Raw genomic sequence first — 15814 nt, forward strand, 5'->3', positions numbered from 1 at the left:
AAGGAGCTTTAACTTTCAGCCCTCATCCAAAAGGAGCTTTAACTCTCAGCCCTCATCCAAAAGGAGCTTTAACTTTCAGACCTCATCCAGAAGCAGCTTTAACTCTCAGCCTTCATCCAGAAGGAGCTTTAACTCTCAGCCATCATCCAAAAAGAGCTTTAACACTCAGCCCTCATCCAAAAGGAGCTTTAACTTTCAGACCTCATCCGGAAGGAGCTTTAACTCTCAGCCATCATCCAAAAGGAGCTTTAACTCTCAGCCCTCATCAAGAAGGAGCTTTAACTCTCAGCCCTCATCCAAAAGGAGCTTTAACACTCAGCCCTCATCCAAAAGGAGCATTAACTTTCGGCCCTCATCCAAAGGGAGTTTTAACACTCAGCCATCATCCAAAAGGAGCTTTAACTTTCAGACCTCATCCAGAAGGAGCTTTAACTCTCAGCCATCATCCCAAAGGAGCTTTAACACTCAGCCCTCATCCAAAGGAGTTTAACTTTCAGCCATCGTCCAAAAGGAGCTTTAACACTCAGCCATCTTCCAAAAGGAGCTTTAACACTCAGCCATCACCCAAAAGGAGCTTTAACTTTCAGCCATCATCCAAAAGGACCTTTAACTCTAAACAATGCAGATACTGCCAATGGCCTGTGTTTATTTATACAGCAGTTACACAGTGCTGTCGCTCTCTACCTCCTCCTCAGTAGCAGCATGTCTGAACTCAGTGCTCTCTCTCTCTACCTCCTCCTCAGTAGCAGCATCTCTGAACTCAGTGCTGTCTCTCTACCTCCTCCTCAGTAACAGCATGTCTGAACTCAGTGCTCTCTCTCTCTCTACCTCCTCCTCAGTAGCAGCATGTCTGAACTCAGTGCTGTCTCTCTCTACCTCCTCCTCAGTAGCAGCATCTCTGAACTCAGTGCTGTCTCTCTCTACCTCCTCCTCAGTAACAGCATGTCTGAACTCAGTGCTGTCCTCGCTCTACCTCCTCCTCAGTAACAGCATGTCTGAACTCAGTGCTGTCTCTCTCTACCTCCTCCTCAGTAACAGCATGTCTGAACTCAGTGCTGTCCTCGCTCTACCTCCTCCTCAGTAGCAGCATCTCTGAACTCAGTGCTGTCTCTCTCTACCTCCTCCTCAGTAGCAGCATCTCTGAACTCAGTGCTCTCTCTCTCTACCTCCTCCTCAGTAACAGCATGTCTGAACTCAGTGCTGTCTCTCTCTACCTCCTCCTCAGTAGCAGCATGTCTGAACTCAGTGCTGTCTCTCTCTACCTCCTCCTCAGTAACAGCATGTCTGGACTCAGTGCTGTCTCTCTCTACCTCCTCCTCAGTAGCAGAATGTCTGGACTCAGTGCTGTCTCTCTCTACCTCCTCCTCAGTAACAGCATGTCTGGACTCAGTGCTGTCTCTCTCTACCTCCTCCTCAGTAGCAGCATGTCTAGACTCAGTGCTGTCTCTCTCTACCTCCTCCTCAGTAGCAGCATGTCTGAACTCAGTGCTGTCTCTCTCTACCTCCTCCTCAGTAACAGCATGTCTGGACTCAGTGCTGTCTTTCTCTACCTCCTCCTCAGTAACAGCATGTCTGGACTCAGTGCTGTCTCTCTCTACCTCCTCCTCAGTAGCAGCATGTCTGAACTCAGTGCTGTCTCTCTCTACCTCCTCCTCAGTAACAGCATGTCTGGACTCAGTGCTGTCTTTCTCTACCTCCTCCTCAGTAACAGCATCTCTGAACTCAGTGCTGTCTCTCTCTACCTCCTCCTCAGTAGTGGCATCTCTGAACTCAGTGCTGTCTCTCTCTACCTCCTCCTCAGTAACAGCATGTCTGGACTCAGTGCTGTCTCTCTCTACCTCCTCCTCAGTAGCAGCATGTCTGAACTCAGTGCTGTCTTTCTCTACCTCCTCCTCAGTAACAGCATGTCTGGACTCAGTGCTGTCTCTCTCTACCTCCTCCTCAGTAGCAGCATGTCTGGACTCAGTGCTGTCTCTCTCTACCTCCTCCTCAGTAGTGGCATCTCTGAACTCAGTGCTGTCTCTCTCTACCTCCTCCTCAGTAGCAGCATGTCTGGACTCAGTGCTGTCTCTCTCTACCTCCTCCTCAGTAACAGCGTCACTGGACTCAGTGCTGTCTCTCTCTACCTCCTCCTCAGTAACAGCATGTCTGAACTCAGTGCTGTCTCTCTCTACCTCCTCCTCAGTAGTGGCATCTCTGAACTCAGTGCTGTCTCTCTCTACCTCCTCCACAGTAACAGCATGTCTGGACTCAGTGCTGTCTCTCTCTACCTCCTCCTCAGTAGCAGCATGTCTGAACTCAGTGCTGTCTCTCTCTACCTCCTCCTCAGTAGCAGCATGTCCGAACTCAGTGCTCTCTCTCTCTACCTCCTCCTCAGTAACAGCGTCACTGGACTCAGTGCTGTCTCTCTCTACCTCCTCCTCAGTAACAGCATGTCTGGACTCAGTGCTGTCTCTCTCTACCTCCTCCTCAGTAACAGCATGTCTGGACTCAGTGCTGTCTCTCTCTACCTCCTCCTCAGTAGCAGCATGTCCGAACTCAGTGCTCTCTCTCTCTACCTCCTCCTCAGTAGCAGCATGTCTGGACTCAGTGCTGTCTCTCTCTACCTCCTCCTCACTAACAGCATGTCTGGACTCAGTGCTGTCTCTCTCTACCTCCTCCTCAGTAACAGCGTCACTGGACTCAGTGCTGTCTCTCTCTACCTCCTCCTCAGTAGCAGCATCTCTGAACTCAGTGCTGTCTCTCTCTACCTCCTCCTCAGTAGCAGCATGTCTGAACTCAGTGCTGTCTCTCTCTACCTCCTCCTCAGTAACAGCATGTCTGGACTCAGTGCTGTCTCTCTCTACCTCCTCCTCAGTAACAGCATCTCTGAACTCAGTGCTGTCTCTCTACCTCCTCCTCAGTAGCAGCATGTCTGGACTCAGTGCTGTCTCTCTCTACCTCCTCCTCAGTAGCAGCATGTCTGAACTCAGTGCTGTCTCTCTCTACCTCCTCCTCAGTAACAGCATCTCTGAACTCAGTGCTGTCTCTCTCTACCTCCTCCTCAGTAACAGCGTCACTGGACTCAGTGCTGTCTCTCTCTACCTCCTCCTCAGTAACAGCATGTCTGGACTCAGTGCTGTCTCTCTCTACCTCCTCCTCAGTAACAGCATGTCTGGACTCAGTGCTGTCTCTCTCTACCTCCTCCTCAGTAACAGCATGTCTGGACTCAGTGCTGTCTCTCTCTACCTCCTCCTCACTAACAGCATGTCTGGACTCAGTGCTGTCTCTCTCTACCTCCTCCTCAGTAACAGCATGTCTGGACTCAGTGCTGTCTCTCTCTACCTCCTCCTCAGTAGCAGCATGTCTGGACTCAGTGCTGTCTCTCTCTACCTCCTCCTCAGTAGCAGCATGTCTGAACTCAGTGCTGTCTCTCTCTACCTCCTCCTCAGTAACAGCATGTCTGAACTCAGTGCTGTCTCTCTCTACCTCCTCCTCAGTAGCAGCATCTCTAAACTCAGTGCTGTCTCTCTCTACCTCCTCCTCAGTAACAGCATGTCTGGACTCAGTGCTGTCTCTCTCTACCTCCTCCTCAGTAGCAGCATGTCTGGACTCAGTGCTGTCTCTCTCTACCTCCTCCTCAGTAACAGCATGTCTGGACTCAGTGCTGTCTCTCTCTACCTCCTCCTCAGTAACAGCATGTCTGAACTCAGTGCTCTCTCTCTCTACCTCCTCCTCAGTAGCAGCATGTCTGAACTCAGTGCTGTCTCTCTCTACCTCCTCCTCAGTAACAGCATGTCTGGACTCAGTGCTGTCTCTCTCTACCTCCTCCTCAGTAGCAGCATCTCTGAACTCAGTGCTGTCTCTCTCTACCTCCTCCTCAGTAACAGCATGTCTGGACTCAGTGCTGTCTCTCTCTACCTCCTCCTCAGTAACAGCATGTCTGGACTCAGTGCTGTCTCTCTCTACCTCCTCCTCAGTAGCAGCATGTCTGGACTCAGTGCTGTCTCTCTCTACCTCCTCCTTAGTAACAGCATCTCTGGACTCAGTGCTGTCTCTCTCTACCTCCTCCTCAGTAACAGCATGTCTGGACTCAGTGCTGTCTCTCTCTACCTCCTCCTCAGTAGCAGCATGTCTGAACTCAGTGCTGTCTCTCTCTACCTCCTCCTCAGTAACAGCGTCACTGGACTCAGTGCTGTCTCTCTCTACCTCCTCCTCAGTAGCAGCATCTCTGAACTCAGTGCTGTCTCTCTCTACCTCCTCCTCAGTAGCAGCATGTCTGGACTCAGTGCTGTCTCTCTCTACCTCCTCCTCAGTAGCAGCATGTCTGGACTCAGTGCTGTCTCTCTCTACCTCCTCCTCACTAACAGCATGTCTGGACTCAGTGCTGTCTCTCTCTACCTCCTCCTCAGTAGCAGCATGTCTGGACTCAGTGCTGTCTCTCTCTACCTCCTCCTCAGTAGCAGCATGTCCGAACTCAGTGCTGTCTCTCTCTACCTCCTCCTCAGTAACAGCATCTCTGAACTCAGTGCTGTCTCTCTCTACCTCCTCCTCAGTAACAGCATGTCTGGACTCAGTGCTGTCTCTCTCTACCTCCTCCTCAGTAACAGCATGTCTGAACTCAGTGCTCTCTCTCTCTACCTCCTCCTCAGTAGCAGCATGTCTGAACTCAGTGCTGTCTCTCTCTACCTCCTCCTCAGTAACAGCGTCACTGGACTCAGTGCTGTCTCTCTCTACCTCCTCCTCAGTAACAGCATGTCTGGACTCAGTGCTGTCTCTCTCTACCTCCTCCTCAGTAACAGCATGTCTGGACTCAGTGCTGTCTCTCTCTACCTCCTCCTCAGTAGCAGCATTCTGAACTCAGTGCTGTCTCTCTCTACCTCCTCCTCAGTAGCAGCATGTCTGGACTCAGTGCTGTCTCTCTCTACCTCCTCCTCAGTAGCAGCATGTCTGGACTCAGTGCTGTCTCTCTCTACCTCCTCCTCAGTAACAGCATGTCTGGACTCAGTGCTGTCTCTCTCTACCTCCTCCTCACTAACAGCATGTCTGGACTCAGTGCTGTCTCTCTCTACCTCCTCCTCAGTAGCAGCATGTCTGGACTCAGTGCTGTCTCTCTCTACCTCCTCCTCAGTAGCAGCATCTCTGAACTCAGTGCTGTCTCTCTCTACCTCCTCCTCAGTAGCAGCATGTCCGAACTCAGTGCTGTCTCTCTCTACCTCCTCCTCAGTAACAGCATGTCTGAACTCAGTGCTCTCTCTCTCTACCTCCTCCTCAGTAGCAGCATGTCTGAACTCAGTGCTGTCTCTCTCTACCTCCTCCTCAGTAGCAGCATGTCTGGACTCAGTGCTGTCTCTCTCTACCTCCTCCTCAGTAGCAGAATCTCTGAACTCAGTGCTGTCTCTCTCTACCTCCTCCTCAGTAACAGCATGTCTGGACTCAGTGCTGTCTCTCTCTACCTCCTCCTCAGTAACAGCATGTCTGGACTCAGTGCTGTCTCTCTCTACCTCCTCCTCTAGTAACAGCATGTCTGAACTCAGTGCTGTCTCTCTCTACCTCCTCCTCAGTAGCAGCATCTCTGAACTCAGTGCTGTCTCTCTACCTCCTCCTCAGTAACAGCATGTCTGAACTCAGTGCTGTCTCTCTCTACCTCCTCCTCAGTAGCAGCATGTCTGGACTCAGTGCTGTCTCTCTCTACCTCCTCCTCAGTAACAGCATGTCTGAACTCAGTGCTGTCTCTCTCTACCTCCTCCTCAGTAGCAGCATCTCTGAACTCAGTGCTGTCTCTCTCTACCTCCTCCTCTAGTAACAGCATGTCTGAACTCAGTGCTGTCTCTCTCTACCTCCTCCTCAGTAGCAGCATCTCTGAACTCAGTGCTGTCTCTCTCTACCTCCTCCTCAGTAACAGCGTCACTGGACTCAGTGCTGTCTCTCTACCTCCTCCTCAGTAACAGCATGTCTGAACTCAGTGCTGTCTCTCTCTACCTCCTCCTCAGTAGCAGCATCTCTGAACTCAGTGCTGTCTCTCTCTACCTCCTCCTCAGTAACAGCATGTCTGAACTCAGTGCTGTCTCTCTCTACCTCCTCCTCAGTAGCAGCATCTCTAAACTCAGTGCTGTCTCTCTCTACCTCCTCCTCAGTAACAGCATGTCTGGACTCAGTGCTGTCTCTCTCTACCTCCTCCTCAGTAGCAGCATCTCTGAACTCAGTGCTGTCTCTCTCTACCTCCTCCTCAGTAACAGCATGTCTGGACTCAGTGCTGTCTCTCTCTACCTCCTCCTCAGTAGCAGCATCTCTGAACTCAGTGCTGTCTCTCTCTACCTCCTCCTCAGTAGCAGCATCTCTGAACTCAGTGCTGTCTCTCTCTACCTCCTCCTCAGTAGCAGCATCTCTGAACTCAGTGCTGTCTCTCTCTACCTCCTCCTCAGTAACAGCATGTCTGGACTCAGTGCTGTCTCTCTCTACCTCCTCCTCAGTAGCAGCATCTCTGAACTCAGTGCTGTCTCTCTCTACCTCCTCCTCAGTAACAGCGTCACTGGACTCAGTGCTGTCTCTCTCTACCTCCTCCTCACTAACAGCATGTCTGGACTCAGTGCTGTCTCTCTCTACCTCCTCCTCAGTAGCAGCATCTCTGAACTCAGTGCTGTCTCTCTCTACCTCCTCCTCAGTAGCAGCATGTCTGGACTCAGTGCTGTCTCTCTCTACTTCCTCCTCAGTAGCAGCATGTCTGAACTCAGTGCTGTCTCTCTCTACCTCCTCCTCAGTAACAGCATGTCTGAACTCAGTGCTGTCTCTCTCTACCTCCTCCTCAGTAGCAGCATGTCTGGACTCAGTGCTGTCTCTCTCTACCTCCTCCTCAGTAGCAGCATGTCTGAACTCAGTGCTGTCTCTCTCTACCTCCTCCTCAGTAGCAGCATGTCTGGACTCAGTGCTGTCTCTCTCTACCTCCTCCTCAGTAGCAGCATGTCTGAACTCAGTGCTGTCTCTCTCTACCTCCTCCTCAGTAACAGCATGTCTGGACTCAGTGCTGTCTCTCTCTACCTCCTCCTCAGTAGCAGCATGTCTGGACTCAGTGCTGTCTCTCTCTACCTCCTCCTCAGGAGCAGCATGTCTGAACTCAGTGCTGTCTCTCTCTACCTCCTCCTCAGGAGCAGCATGTCTGAACTCAGTGCTGTCTCTCTCTACCTCCTCCTCAGTAGCAGCATGTCTGGACTCAGTGCTGTCTCTCTCTACCTCCTCCTCAGTAACAGCATCTCTGAACTCAGTGCTGTCTCTCTACCTCCTCCTCAGTAGCAGCATGTCTTGACTCAGTGCTGTCTCTCTCTACCTCCTCCTCAGTAGCAGCATGTCTGAACTCAGTGCTGTCTCTCTCTACCTCCTCCTCAGTAGCAGCATGTCTGAACTCAGTGCTGTCTCTCTCTACCTCCTCCTCAGTAACAGCATCTCTGAACTCAGTGCTGTCTCTCTCTACCTCCTCCTCAGTAACAGCGTCACTGGACTCAGTGCTGTCTCTCTCTACCTCCTCCTTAGTAACAGCATCTCTGAACTCAGTGCTGTCTCTCTCTACCTCCTCCTCAGTAACAGCATCTCTGGACTCAGTGCTGTCTCTCTCTACCTCCTCCTCAGTAACAGCATGTCTGAACTCAGTGCTGTCTCTCTCTACCTCCTCCTCAGTAACAGCATGTCTGGACTCAGTGCTGTCTCTCTCTACCTCCTCCTCAGTAACAGCATGTCTGGACTCAGTGCTGTCTCTCTCTACCTCCTCCTCAGTAGCAGCATGTCTGGACTCAGTGCTGTCTCTCTCTACCTCCTCCTCAGTAGCAGCATGTCTGAACTCAGTGCTGTCTCTCTCTACCTCCTCCTCAGTAACAGCATGTCTGGACTCAGTGCTGTCTCTCTCTACCTCCTCCTCAGTAACAGCATGTCTGGACTCAGTGCTGTCTCTCTCTACCTCCTCCTCAGTAGCAGCATGTCTGGACTCAGTGCTGTCTCTCTCTACCTCCTCCTCAGTAGCAGCATCTCTGAACTCAGTGCTGTCTCTCTCTACCTCCTCCTCAGTAGCAGCATCTCTGAACTCAGTGCTGTCTCTCTCTACCTCCTCCTCAGTAGCAGCATGTCTGGACTCAGTGCTGTCTCTCTCTACCTCCTCCTCAGTAGCAGCATGTCTGAACTCAGTGCTGTCTCTCTACCTCCTCCTCAGTAACAGCATGTCTGGACGCAGTGCTGTCTCTCTCTACCTCCTCCTCAGTAGCAGCATCTCTGAACTCAGTGCTGTCTCTCTCTACCTCCTCCTCAGTAGCAGCATCTCTGAACTCAGTGCTGTCTCTCTCTACCTCCTCCTCAGTAGCAGCATGTCTGAACTCAGTGCTGTCTCTCTCTACCTCCTCCTCAGTAGCAGCATCTCTGGACTCAGTGCTGTCTCTCTCTACCTCCTCCTCAGTAACAGCGTCACTGGACTCAGTGCTGTCTCTCTACCTCCTCCTCAGTAACAGCATGTCTGAACTCAGTGCTGTCTCTCTCTACCTCCTCCTCAGTAGCAGCATGTCTGGACTCAGTGCTGTCTCTCTCTACCTCCTCCTCTAGTAACAGCATGTCTGAACTCAGTGCTGTCTCTCTCTACCTCCTCCTCAGTAGCAGCATCTCTGAACTCAGTGCTGTCTCTCTCTACCTCCTCCTCAGTAACAGCGTCACTGGACTCAGTGCTGTCTCTCTACCTCCTCCTCAGTAACAGCATGTCTGAACTCAGTGCTGTCTCTCTCTACCTCCTCCTCAGTAGCAGCATCTCTGAACTCAGTGCTGTCTCTCTCTACCTCCTCCTCAGTAACAGCGTCACTGGACTCAGTGCTGTCTCTCTCTACCTCCTCCTCAGTAGCAGCATGTCTGGACTCAGTGCTGTCTCTCTCTACCTCCTCCTCAGTAGCAGCATGTCTGAACTCAGTGCTGTCTCTCTCTACCTCCTCCTCAGTAACAGCATGTCTGAACTCAGTGCTGTCTCTCTCTACCTCCTCCTCAGTAGCAGCATGTCTGGACTCAGTGCTGTCTCTCTCTACCTCCTCCTCAGTAGCAGCATGTCTGAACTCAGTGCTGTCTCTCTCTACCTCCTCCTCAGTAACAGCATGTCTGAACTCAGTGCTGTCTCTCTCTACCTCCTCCTCAGTAGCAGCATGTCTGAACTCAGTGCTGTCTCTCTCTACCTCCTCCTCAGTAGCAGCATGTCTGGACTCAGTGCTGTCTCTCTCTACCTCCTCCTCAGTAGCAGCATGTCTGAACTCAGTGCTGTCTCTCTCTACCTCCTCCTCAGTAGCAGCATGTCTGGACTCAGTGCTGTCTCTCTCTACCTCCTCCTCAGTAACAGCATGTCTGGACTCAGTGCTGTCTCTCTCTACCTCCTCCTCAGTAGCAGCATGTCTGGACTCAGTGCTGTCTCTCTCTACCTCCTCCTCAGTAACAGCATGTCTGGACTCAGTGCTGTCTCTCTCTACCTCCTCCTCAGTAGCAGCATCTCTGAACTCAGTGCTGTCTCTCTCTACCTCCTCCTCAGTAACAGCGTCACTGGACTCAGTGCTGTCTCTCTCTACCTCCTCCTCAGTAGCAGCATGTCTGGACTCAGTGCTGTCTCTCTCTACCTCCTCCTCAGTAGCAGCATCTCTGAACTCAGTGCTGTCTCTCTCTACCTCCTCCTCAGTAACAGCGTCACTGGACTCAGTGCTGTCTCTCTCTACCTCCTCCTCAGTAACAGCATGTCTGGACTCAGTGCTGTCTCTCTCTACCTCCTCCTCAGTAGCAGCATGTCTGGACTCAGTGCTGTCTCTCTCTACCTCCTCCTCAGTAGCAGCATGTCTGGACTCAGTGCTGTCTCTCTCTACCTCCTCCTCAGTAGCAGCATGTCTGAACTCAGTGCTGTCTCTCTACCTCCTCCTCAGTAACAGCATGTCTGGACGCAGTGCTGTCTCTCTCTACCTCCTCCTCAGTAGCAGCATCTCTGAACTCAGTGCTGTCTCTCTCTACCTCCTCCTCAGTAGCAGCATCTCTGAACTCAGTGCTGTCTCTCTCTACCTCCTCCTCAGTAGCAGCATGTCTGAACTCAGTGCTGTCTCTCTCTACCTCCACCTCAGTAGCAGCATCTCTGGACTCAGTGCTGTCTCTCTCTACCTCCTCCTCAGTAACAGCATGTCTGGACTCAGTGCTGTCTCTCTCTACCTCCTCCTCAGTAGCAGCATGTCTGAACTCAGTGCTGTCTCTCTCTACCTCCTCCTCAGTAGCAGCATCTCTGAACTCAGTGCTGTCTCTCTCTACCTCCTCCTCAGTAGCAGCATCTCTGAACTCAGTGCTGTCTCTCTCTACCTCCTCCTCAGTAACAGCATGTCTGGACTCAGTGCTGTCTCTCTCTACCTCCTCCTCAGTAGCAGCATCTCTGAACTCAGTGCTGTCTCTCTCTACCTCCTCCTCAGTAACAGCGTCACTGGACTCAGTGCTGTCTCTACCTCCTCCTCAGTAACAGCATGTCTGGACTCAGTGCTGTCTCTCTCTACCTCCTCCTCAGTAACAGCGTCACTGGACTCAGTGCTGTCTCTCTCTACCTCCTCCTCACTAACAGCATGTCTGGACTCAGTGCTGTCTCTCTCTACCTCCTCCTCAGTAGCAGCATCTCTGAACTCAGTGCTTTCTCTCTCTACCTCCTCCTCAGTAGCAGCATCTCTGAACTCAGTGCTGTCTCTCTCTACCTCCTTCTCAGTAGCAGCATGTCTGGACTCAGTGCTGTCTCTCTCTACCTCCTCCTCAGTAGCAGCATGTCTGAACTCAGTGCTGTCTCTCTCTACCTCCTCCTCAGTAGCAGCATGTCTGGACTCAGTGCTGTCTCTCTCTACCTCCTCCTCAGTAGCAGCATCTCTGAACTCAGTGCTGTCTCTCTCTACCTCCTCCTCAGTAACAGCATGTCTGAACTCAGTGCTGTCTCTCTCTACCTCCTCCTCAGTAGCAGCATGTCTGAACTCAGTGCTGTCTCTCTCTACCTCCTCCTCAGTAGCAGCATGTCTGGACTCAGTGCTGTCTCTCTCTACCTCCTCCTCAGTAACAGCATGTCTGGACTCAGTGCTGTCTCTCTCTACCTCCTCCTTAGTAACAGCATCTCTGGACTCAGTGCTGTCTCTCTCTACCTCCTCCTCAGTAGCAGCATGTCTGGACTCAGTGCTCTCTCTCTACCTCCTCCTCAGTAACAGCATGTCCGAACTCAGTGCTGTCTCTCTCTACCTCCTCCTCAGTAGCAGCATGTCTGGACTCAGTGCTGTCTCTCTCTACCTCCCTCTCAGTCGCAGCAGCTCTGGACTTTACAGTAGCATACCTCCATCAGAGTTTCATCCTGCTCGTCAAAGGGTTTCCCATCTTTCCTGTTGTAGAAGGTGGCTACTGCGACTATTTCCTCCTTCTTATTCACGATGGGGAGGGACAGGACGTTCTTTATGATCCAGCCGGAGCTATCCACGGGCCCTTTCTGAACAGGACAAGGCAACAGGAACCACCTGACGTCAATGACTTTGCAATAGGTTCATAGCATTACAAAAACAATATTTGTTGACTTAAACCTGCCATACTTGCCTTTGAATGTGTTCATTCACAGCAGTGCATGACTTGACTACTAATATTTACAGTACTTTGTATGGGTAAGTCTTTGCCTCAGTGTTGGAAATAGCAGGATTAATCTATTTGAATTGTGTCTAGGCCTGTCTACTATAATGGAAGTTAACTTGGCCACAGGACACTAACCCCTTCAGTAGCAGAGATGAGATTTGTTTAATTTGTGCGTTCAACAGCACTGAGCTAATCATGGAGAACGGATCTTACTTGGAAGCTGAAGAAGTCATCTTGTGCCGCGTTCATAATGTTACAGATCTGGAGGGGAGAAGAGGAAAGAGAGGAGAGGATGATCACGCTCGCTCAGATGGAAAAGCACTGCATGATTAGTTACAATGTCCACAAAATTGCAATTATCCATCATTTCAGTGCAAGAGCACATTTCATTTCCAGGCTGTGTGTGTTTGACAGCTGCATAATAAACTCTAATGGCTTTCTGGCTGTGTGCTGCCCATGGATACTGCATACAGGGAAGGGAAGATATGGGCTGCATGCAAAATGGCACCCTATAGTCCCTATGGGCCCTGGTCAAAAGTAGTGTGCTATATAGTGAAAAGGGTGCAATTTCGGATGCATTCATTCTTCATTTAGGAAGGGAAGGATTCCCAGCTCACCAGTCCCTCCTTAGCCACGTAGGTGGGCAGGCCACTGACCAGAGCCCAGTGGTCCGGAGCAGGGTTGCTGACAAGGACAGGGGGAGATGGAGATGTTATACTATTACTATTTTAAAAAGTATCAAATCAAATGCACTAATATATGCACCTAAAATGTTCTGTATAATATAAGGATGTAAAAGCAGCACATACATGATAAGGTGATATATATAATTCCATTTTCCACATCATTGATGAAATGACTCACGGTAAAACTTTGATCTCCTCTTTTCCATGTAAAATGTAGTCAATCACTTTGTAGAAGTTTATTTCCTGGAGAAAAATGAGTTACATGTAATTGGAATGAGATTGAATACGGATAACGTATCAAATTACATATATTACCATTATTCATGTTTGAGTTGGCTCAGATCTGTCCAGGTCATTTGACTGTTGCCTGTTAAGTCACCAGTCACTCACTCTGCCATCAGGAGTCTTGGGTCCATCGTATTGAGGCACTTCTCCCATTAGCACAGGCCAAAGGTCATAGAATTCCTGCAACACACAGGGTTATTTAATTGAATCCCTCTCAAATACAAGGGGAACATATTAACCCACATCAATTGAACATGTTGAATTAAACATAACAAAAGGTCAACTGAACATGACTAGATAATGGTGAGTGGTTCCTGAGCATTAGCATGCTGATGCTTTTAGCAGGTTGAGATTCATGTCCGACCTCACCTTAGTCTTGGTCATGTCCAGGAGGCCAACAGAGTAACGTTCACAGTTAAGGAAATCCCTGATGGTATAGAGGGCCTTGTGGAACTGTCTCTCAATGTCTGTCATCTCCTCAAACACTTTGCTGGCAGACCAGAGCAGGACCTAGAAGGTGGGAGATGTCAGAGACAGCACAGTCGTAGCAGGGAAAAATATGTCATTTCTGAAATATAAGCAGGCCTCATCATCAATAAACTCATCAATAAAATCAAGAGAGGTCTTACCTGTCCTCTTCTGGTCTCACAGTTGTGAAGGTAGCTCAAATGGAACACTCTTAGGATCAGGTTGGCAAAGTTGAGATACTTCAACAGAGTCTGTTGCAGAAACATCTACGTTCAGTATAATTGAAGGGAGAGGTTAGGGTTGGAGGTTAGAGGTTAGGGATAGGTTACCTCCTCATCCTGCTTAGTGAAGTGTGGAGCTCCAATCTTGTTCACAGCCATCATAACAGCCACCATGTCCTTTCCATTCATGATGGGGGTAGCCAAGACACTCTTGGTCTGGTATTCTTGGATCTGGTCCACAAAGTCACTGTAGTGGCTGCTCTGGAGGAAAAAGCACAGACAAGTATTTAGAATTTATAAACAAACATCTATCAATGTGCTGTAGCTTGTTACATTAAATTGACACTTTTGACCATAAATACAATGATGAGATCATCCAACTTGCACATCACAGTGAAACCATACACAACAAAAGGTGTTATGTGGAACCAAAAAGGGTTCTTCGGTTCTCCCCATAGGAGAACCCTTTGAATAACCCATTTTGGTTCCATGTAGAACCCTTTCCTGAGAGGGTTGTACCTGGAACCAAAAACGATTCTCCTATAGGGGACAGCAGAAGTGTAGTCCCAAAGGTAATAAAAGGTAAATTATTATTTGATTATGTAAAAACTATCTTTCAGAACACTACTAAGGGGAGGGGAACTTGCTCATTGTTAAAAACAGAACATGCTTTTGTGGAGACTGAGTTTCATATTAATCCAGGAATAGATTAATTCACTGCCTAACATATCATCTAACGCTAAGAATGGTTTGATCTCTGTGTCATTGTGGGCTATTCTTGACTGGGGAATATATATCATGATTAAAACATGTGGATTAAAGGAGAAAGGACATTACAGGTCAACACTAAATAGAATAAAGGTGAGTTCTCTTGTTATTCCGCTGACTTGAGGAAAATGGCTTTGTGCTATGACCTTTAGAAATAATCCAGGATCGCTCTAATTCAACTGAGATTAAAGGCCTTATCCCCTGCAGGCCGAGTAACACCCAGCAGCCCTGCCTGCATGACCGACCGGCGGGGGAGGGGACTGCCTTGCCGTAATCCCACACCACACTTACATATCGCAGTAATGGTGGCTCTGTCTTTCACTAGGGAAAAGAAAGACCCAGAGCTCGATCCATCCTCTCCCTAATTCCCATAAAAAGATCCAGGCAACTAGAGTGATATGAGTCATATGTCTCCCTTTACCACACACTGCTACATATGAGCAGAACTATGAGCAGGACTATGATGGGAAACATTTTCTAATCATGATGATACTTTGGCTGTACTACTCTGTATTATTTTGGTAAAGGATATTTTATCATTGAGAGTTTGTGGTATTTGGTATAAAGATATTTTATCAGTGAGCGTTTATGGTATTTGGTAAAGGATATTTTATCAGTTTGTAGTATTTGGTCAAATGAATAACAAGATTAAAGATGTGTCTGTATCACAAGAAAGTCTACTGGATAATAGGAATGTAACTATAATAAAAATCTGTACATGGTTTAATATGAAAACAGAATAAATGTATTAGTTTTAGGTCAAATCATTTAATACAGGTATTGACAGTGATGCCATCCACTGTGTTCAAGTTCAAGTCTAATTTGTCACATTGCCAAGTACAGTGAAATGCTTACCTTGCAAGCCCTACCCAACAGTGAGGATACGGAGTAGAGTGACACGCATGTTATGTATGAAAATAAGCTTGGTAATCACTTCCAAATGTCAAATGAATTGGCTCTAGTAAGACTGACCTGGCGGTAGTATCACAAATAGGATGGTCTTATGCTGCCCTCTAGAGGCAGTAGGACACCAGGCCTATGCGTCTGAATCTGACTGGAGCCCTACAGTCAGTGTTCTCATTTCTTCACTGGAAAGGGATTTCATGGAATAAACATGACCACTTGATAAGGTAACACAAACGGGCAGGTAAACTGTAGTTGCCATACCGCTATTGGGAATGGGAACTTTTAAGTGCAAGATTTCTCCACAGTGATCTATAGCTTTGTATGTTTACCTCTGAGACATCTGGGATGTTGACAGTCTTCTTGGTGGTGGCCACATGGCCCACAATGCCGATGTCCATGGGAAAGACTATCTCACTGTCTGGCTGGACCAGGCACTCCTCCAAGGTGGCGTCCTTGTGCACGTTGAAGAGTCTCGTGGCCAGCTCGGCCGTGCCGTTACGCATCCGGTACATGAACAGGCTCATCTTCTCTGACCGTATCATGAAGCTGAGATGTTTCATGAAGTTGAAGATAGCCTTCTCCATCTGGATGTTGTCCTGCAGGTCTCTGACCATGTCAAATATGATCTCACTCTCCTCCACTGTGCTCAGCTCGTGGAAGCTGCTGGTGTTCACCTGGGAAGTCTTGTTGTCTTTGAAAAGGTCCGAGATGACCTTCGGGCGGAACTTGGTATCATAGTACTGCTTGGCAAAGTCAGGGTTGCTGTCCAGAAACTTCTCAGCCACGTCTTTGTCCACGGCTGCCATTTGTCAGTTGCTGTGTGTCTATATGCTATAGCTCCTCAAAGAGCTGGAAGTGTCTCTCCTCAGCTCACTG

At 49.2% G+C, this 15814-nt stretch overlaps 1 protein-coding gene across 1 annotated transcript in view; it reads right to left on the bottom strand.

Annotated features, from left to right (window-relative positions):
• The window catches only part of LOC129829476 (rod cGMP-specific 3',5'-cyclic phosphodiesterase subunit alpha-like), a 37940-nt gene extending 22126 nt beyond the window's left edge, over nucleotides 1-15814 (bottom strand). Inside the window, exons 1-9 of the mRNA XM_055891178.1 lie at nucleotides 15268-15814; nucleotides 13373-13525; nucleotides 13205-13294; nucleotides 12945-13085; nucleotides 12681-12755; nucleotides 12469-12533; nucleotides 12222-12288; nucleotides 11818-11865; nucleotides 11318-11467 (exon numbers count right to left, since the gene is read on the bottom strand). Of these exons, the coding sequence (XP_055747153.1) occupies nucleotides 11318-11467; nucleotides 11818-11865; nucleotides 12222-12288; nucleotides 12469-12533; nucleotides 12681-12755; nucleotides 12945-13085; nucleotides 13205-13294; nucleotides 13373-13525; nucleotides 15268-15744 (1266 nt within the window). The 5' untranslated portion in view covers nucleotides 15745-15814. The remainder of the gene's footprint in view (nucleotides 1-11317; nucleotides 11468-11817; nucleotides 11866-12221; nucleotides 12289-12468; nucleotides 12534-12680; nucleotides 12756-12944; nucleotides 13086-13204; nucleotides 13295-13372; nucleotides 13526-15267) is intronic.

This window comes from Salvelinus fontinalis, chromosome 31 (assembly GCF_029448725.1).
Source record: "Salvelinus fontinalis isolate EN_2023a chromosome 31, ASM2944872v1, whole genome shotgun sequence".
In the NCBI taxonomy this organism is placed as follows: Eukaryota; Metazoa; Chordata; class Actinopteri; order Salmoniformes; family Salmonidae; genus Salvelinus; species Salvelinus fontinalis.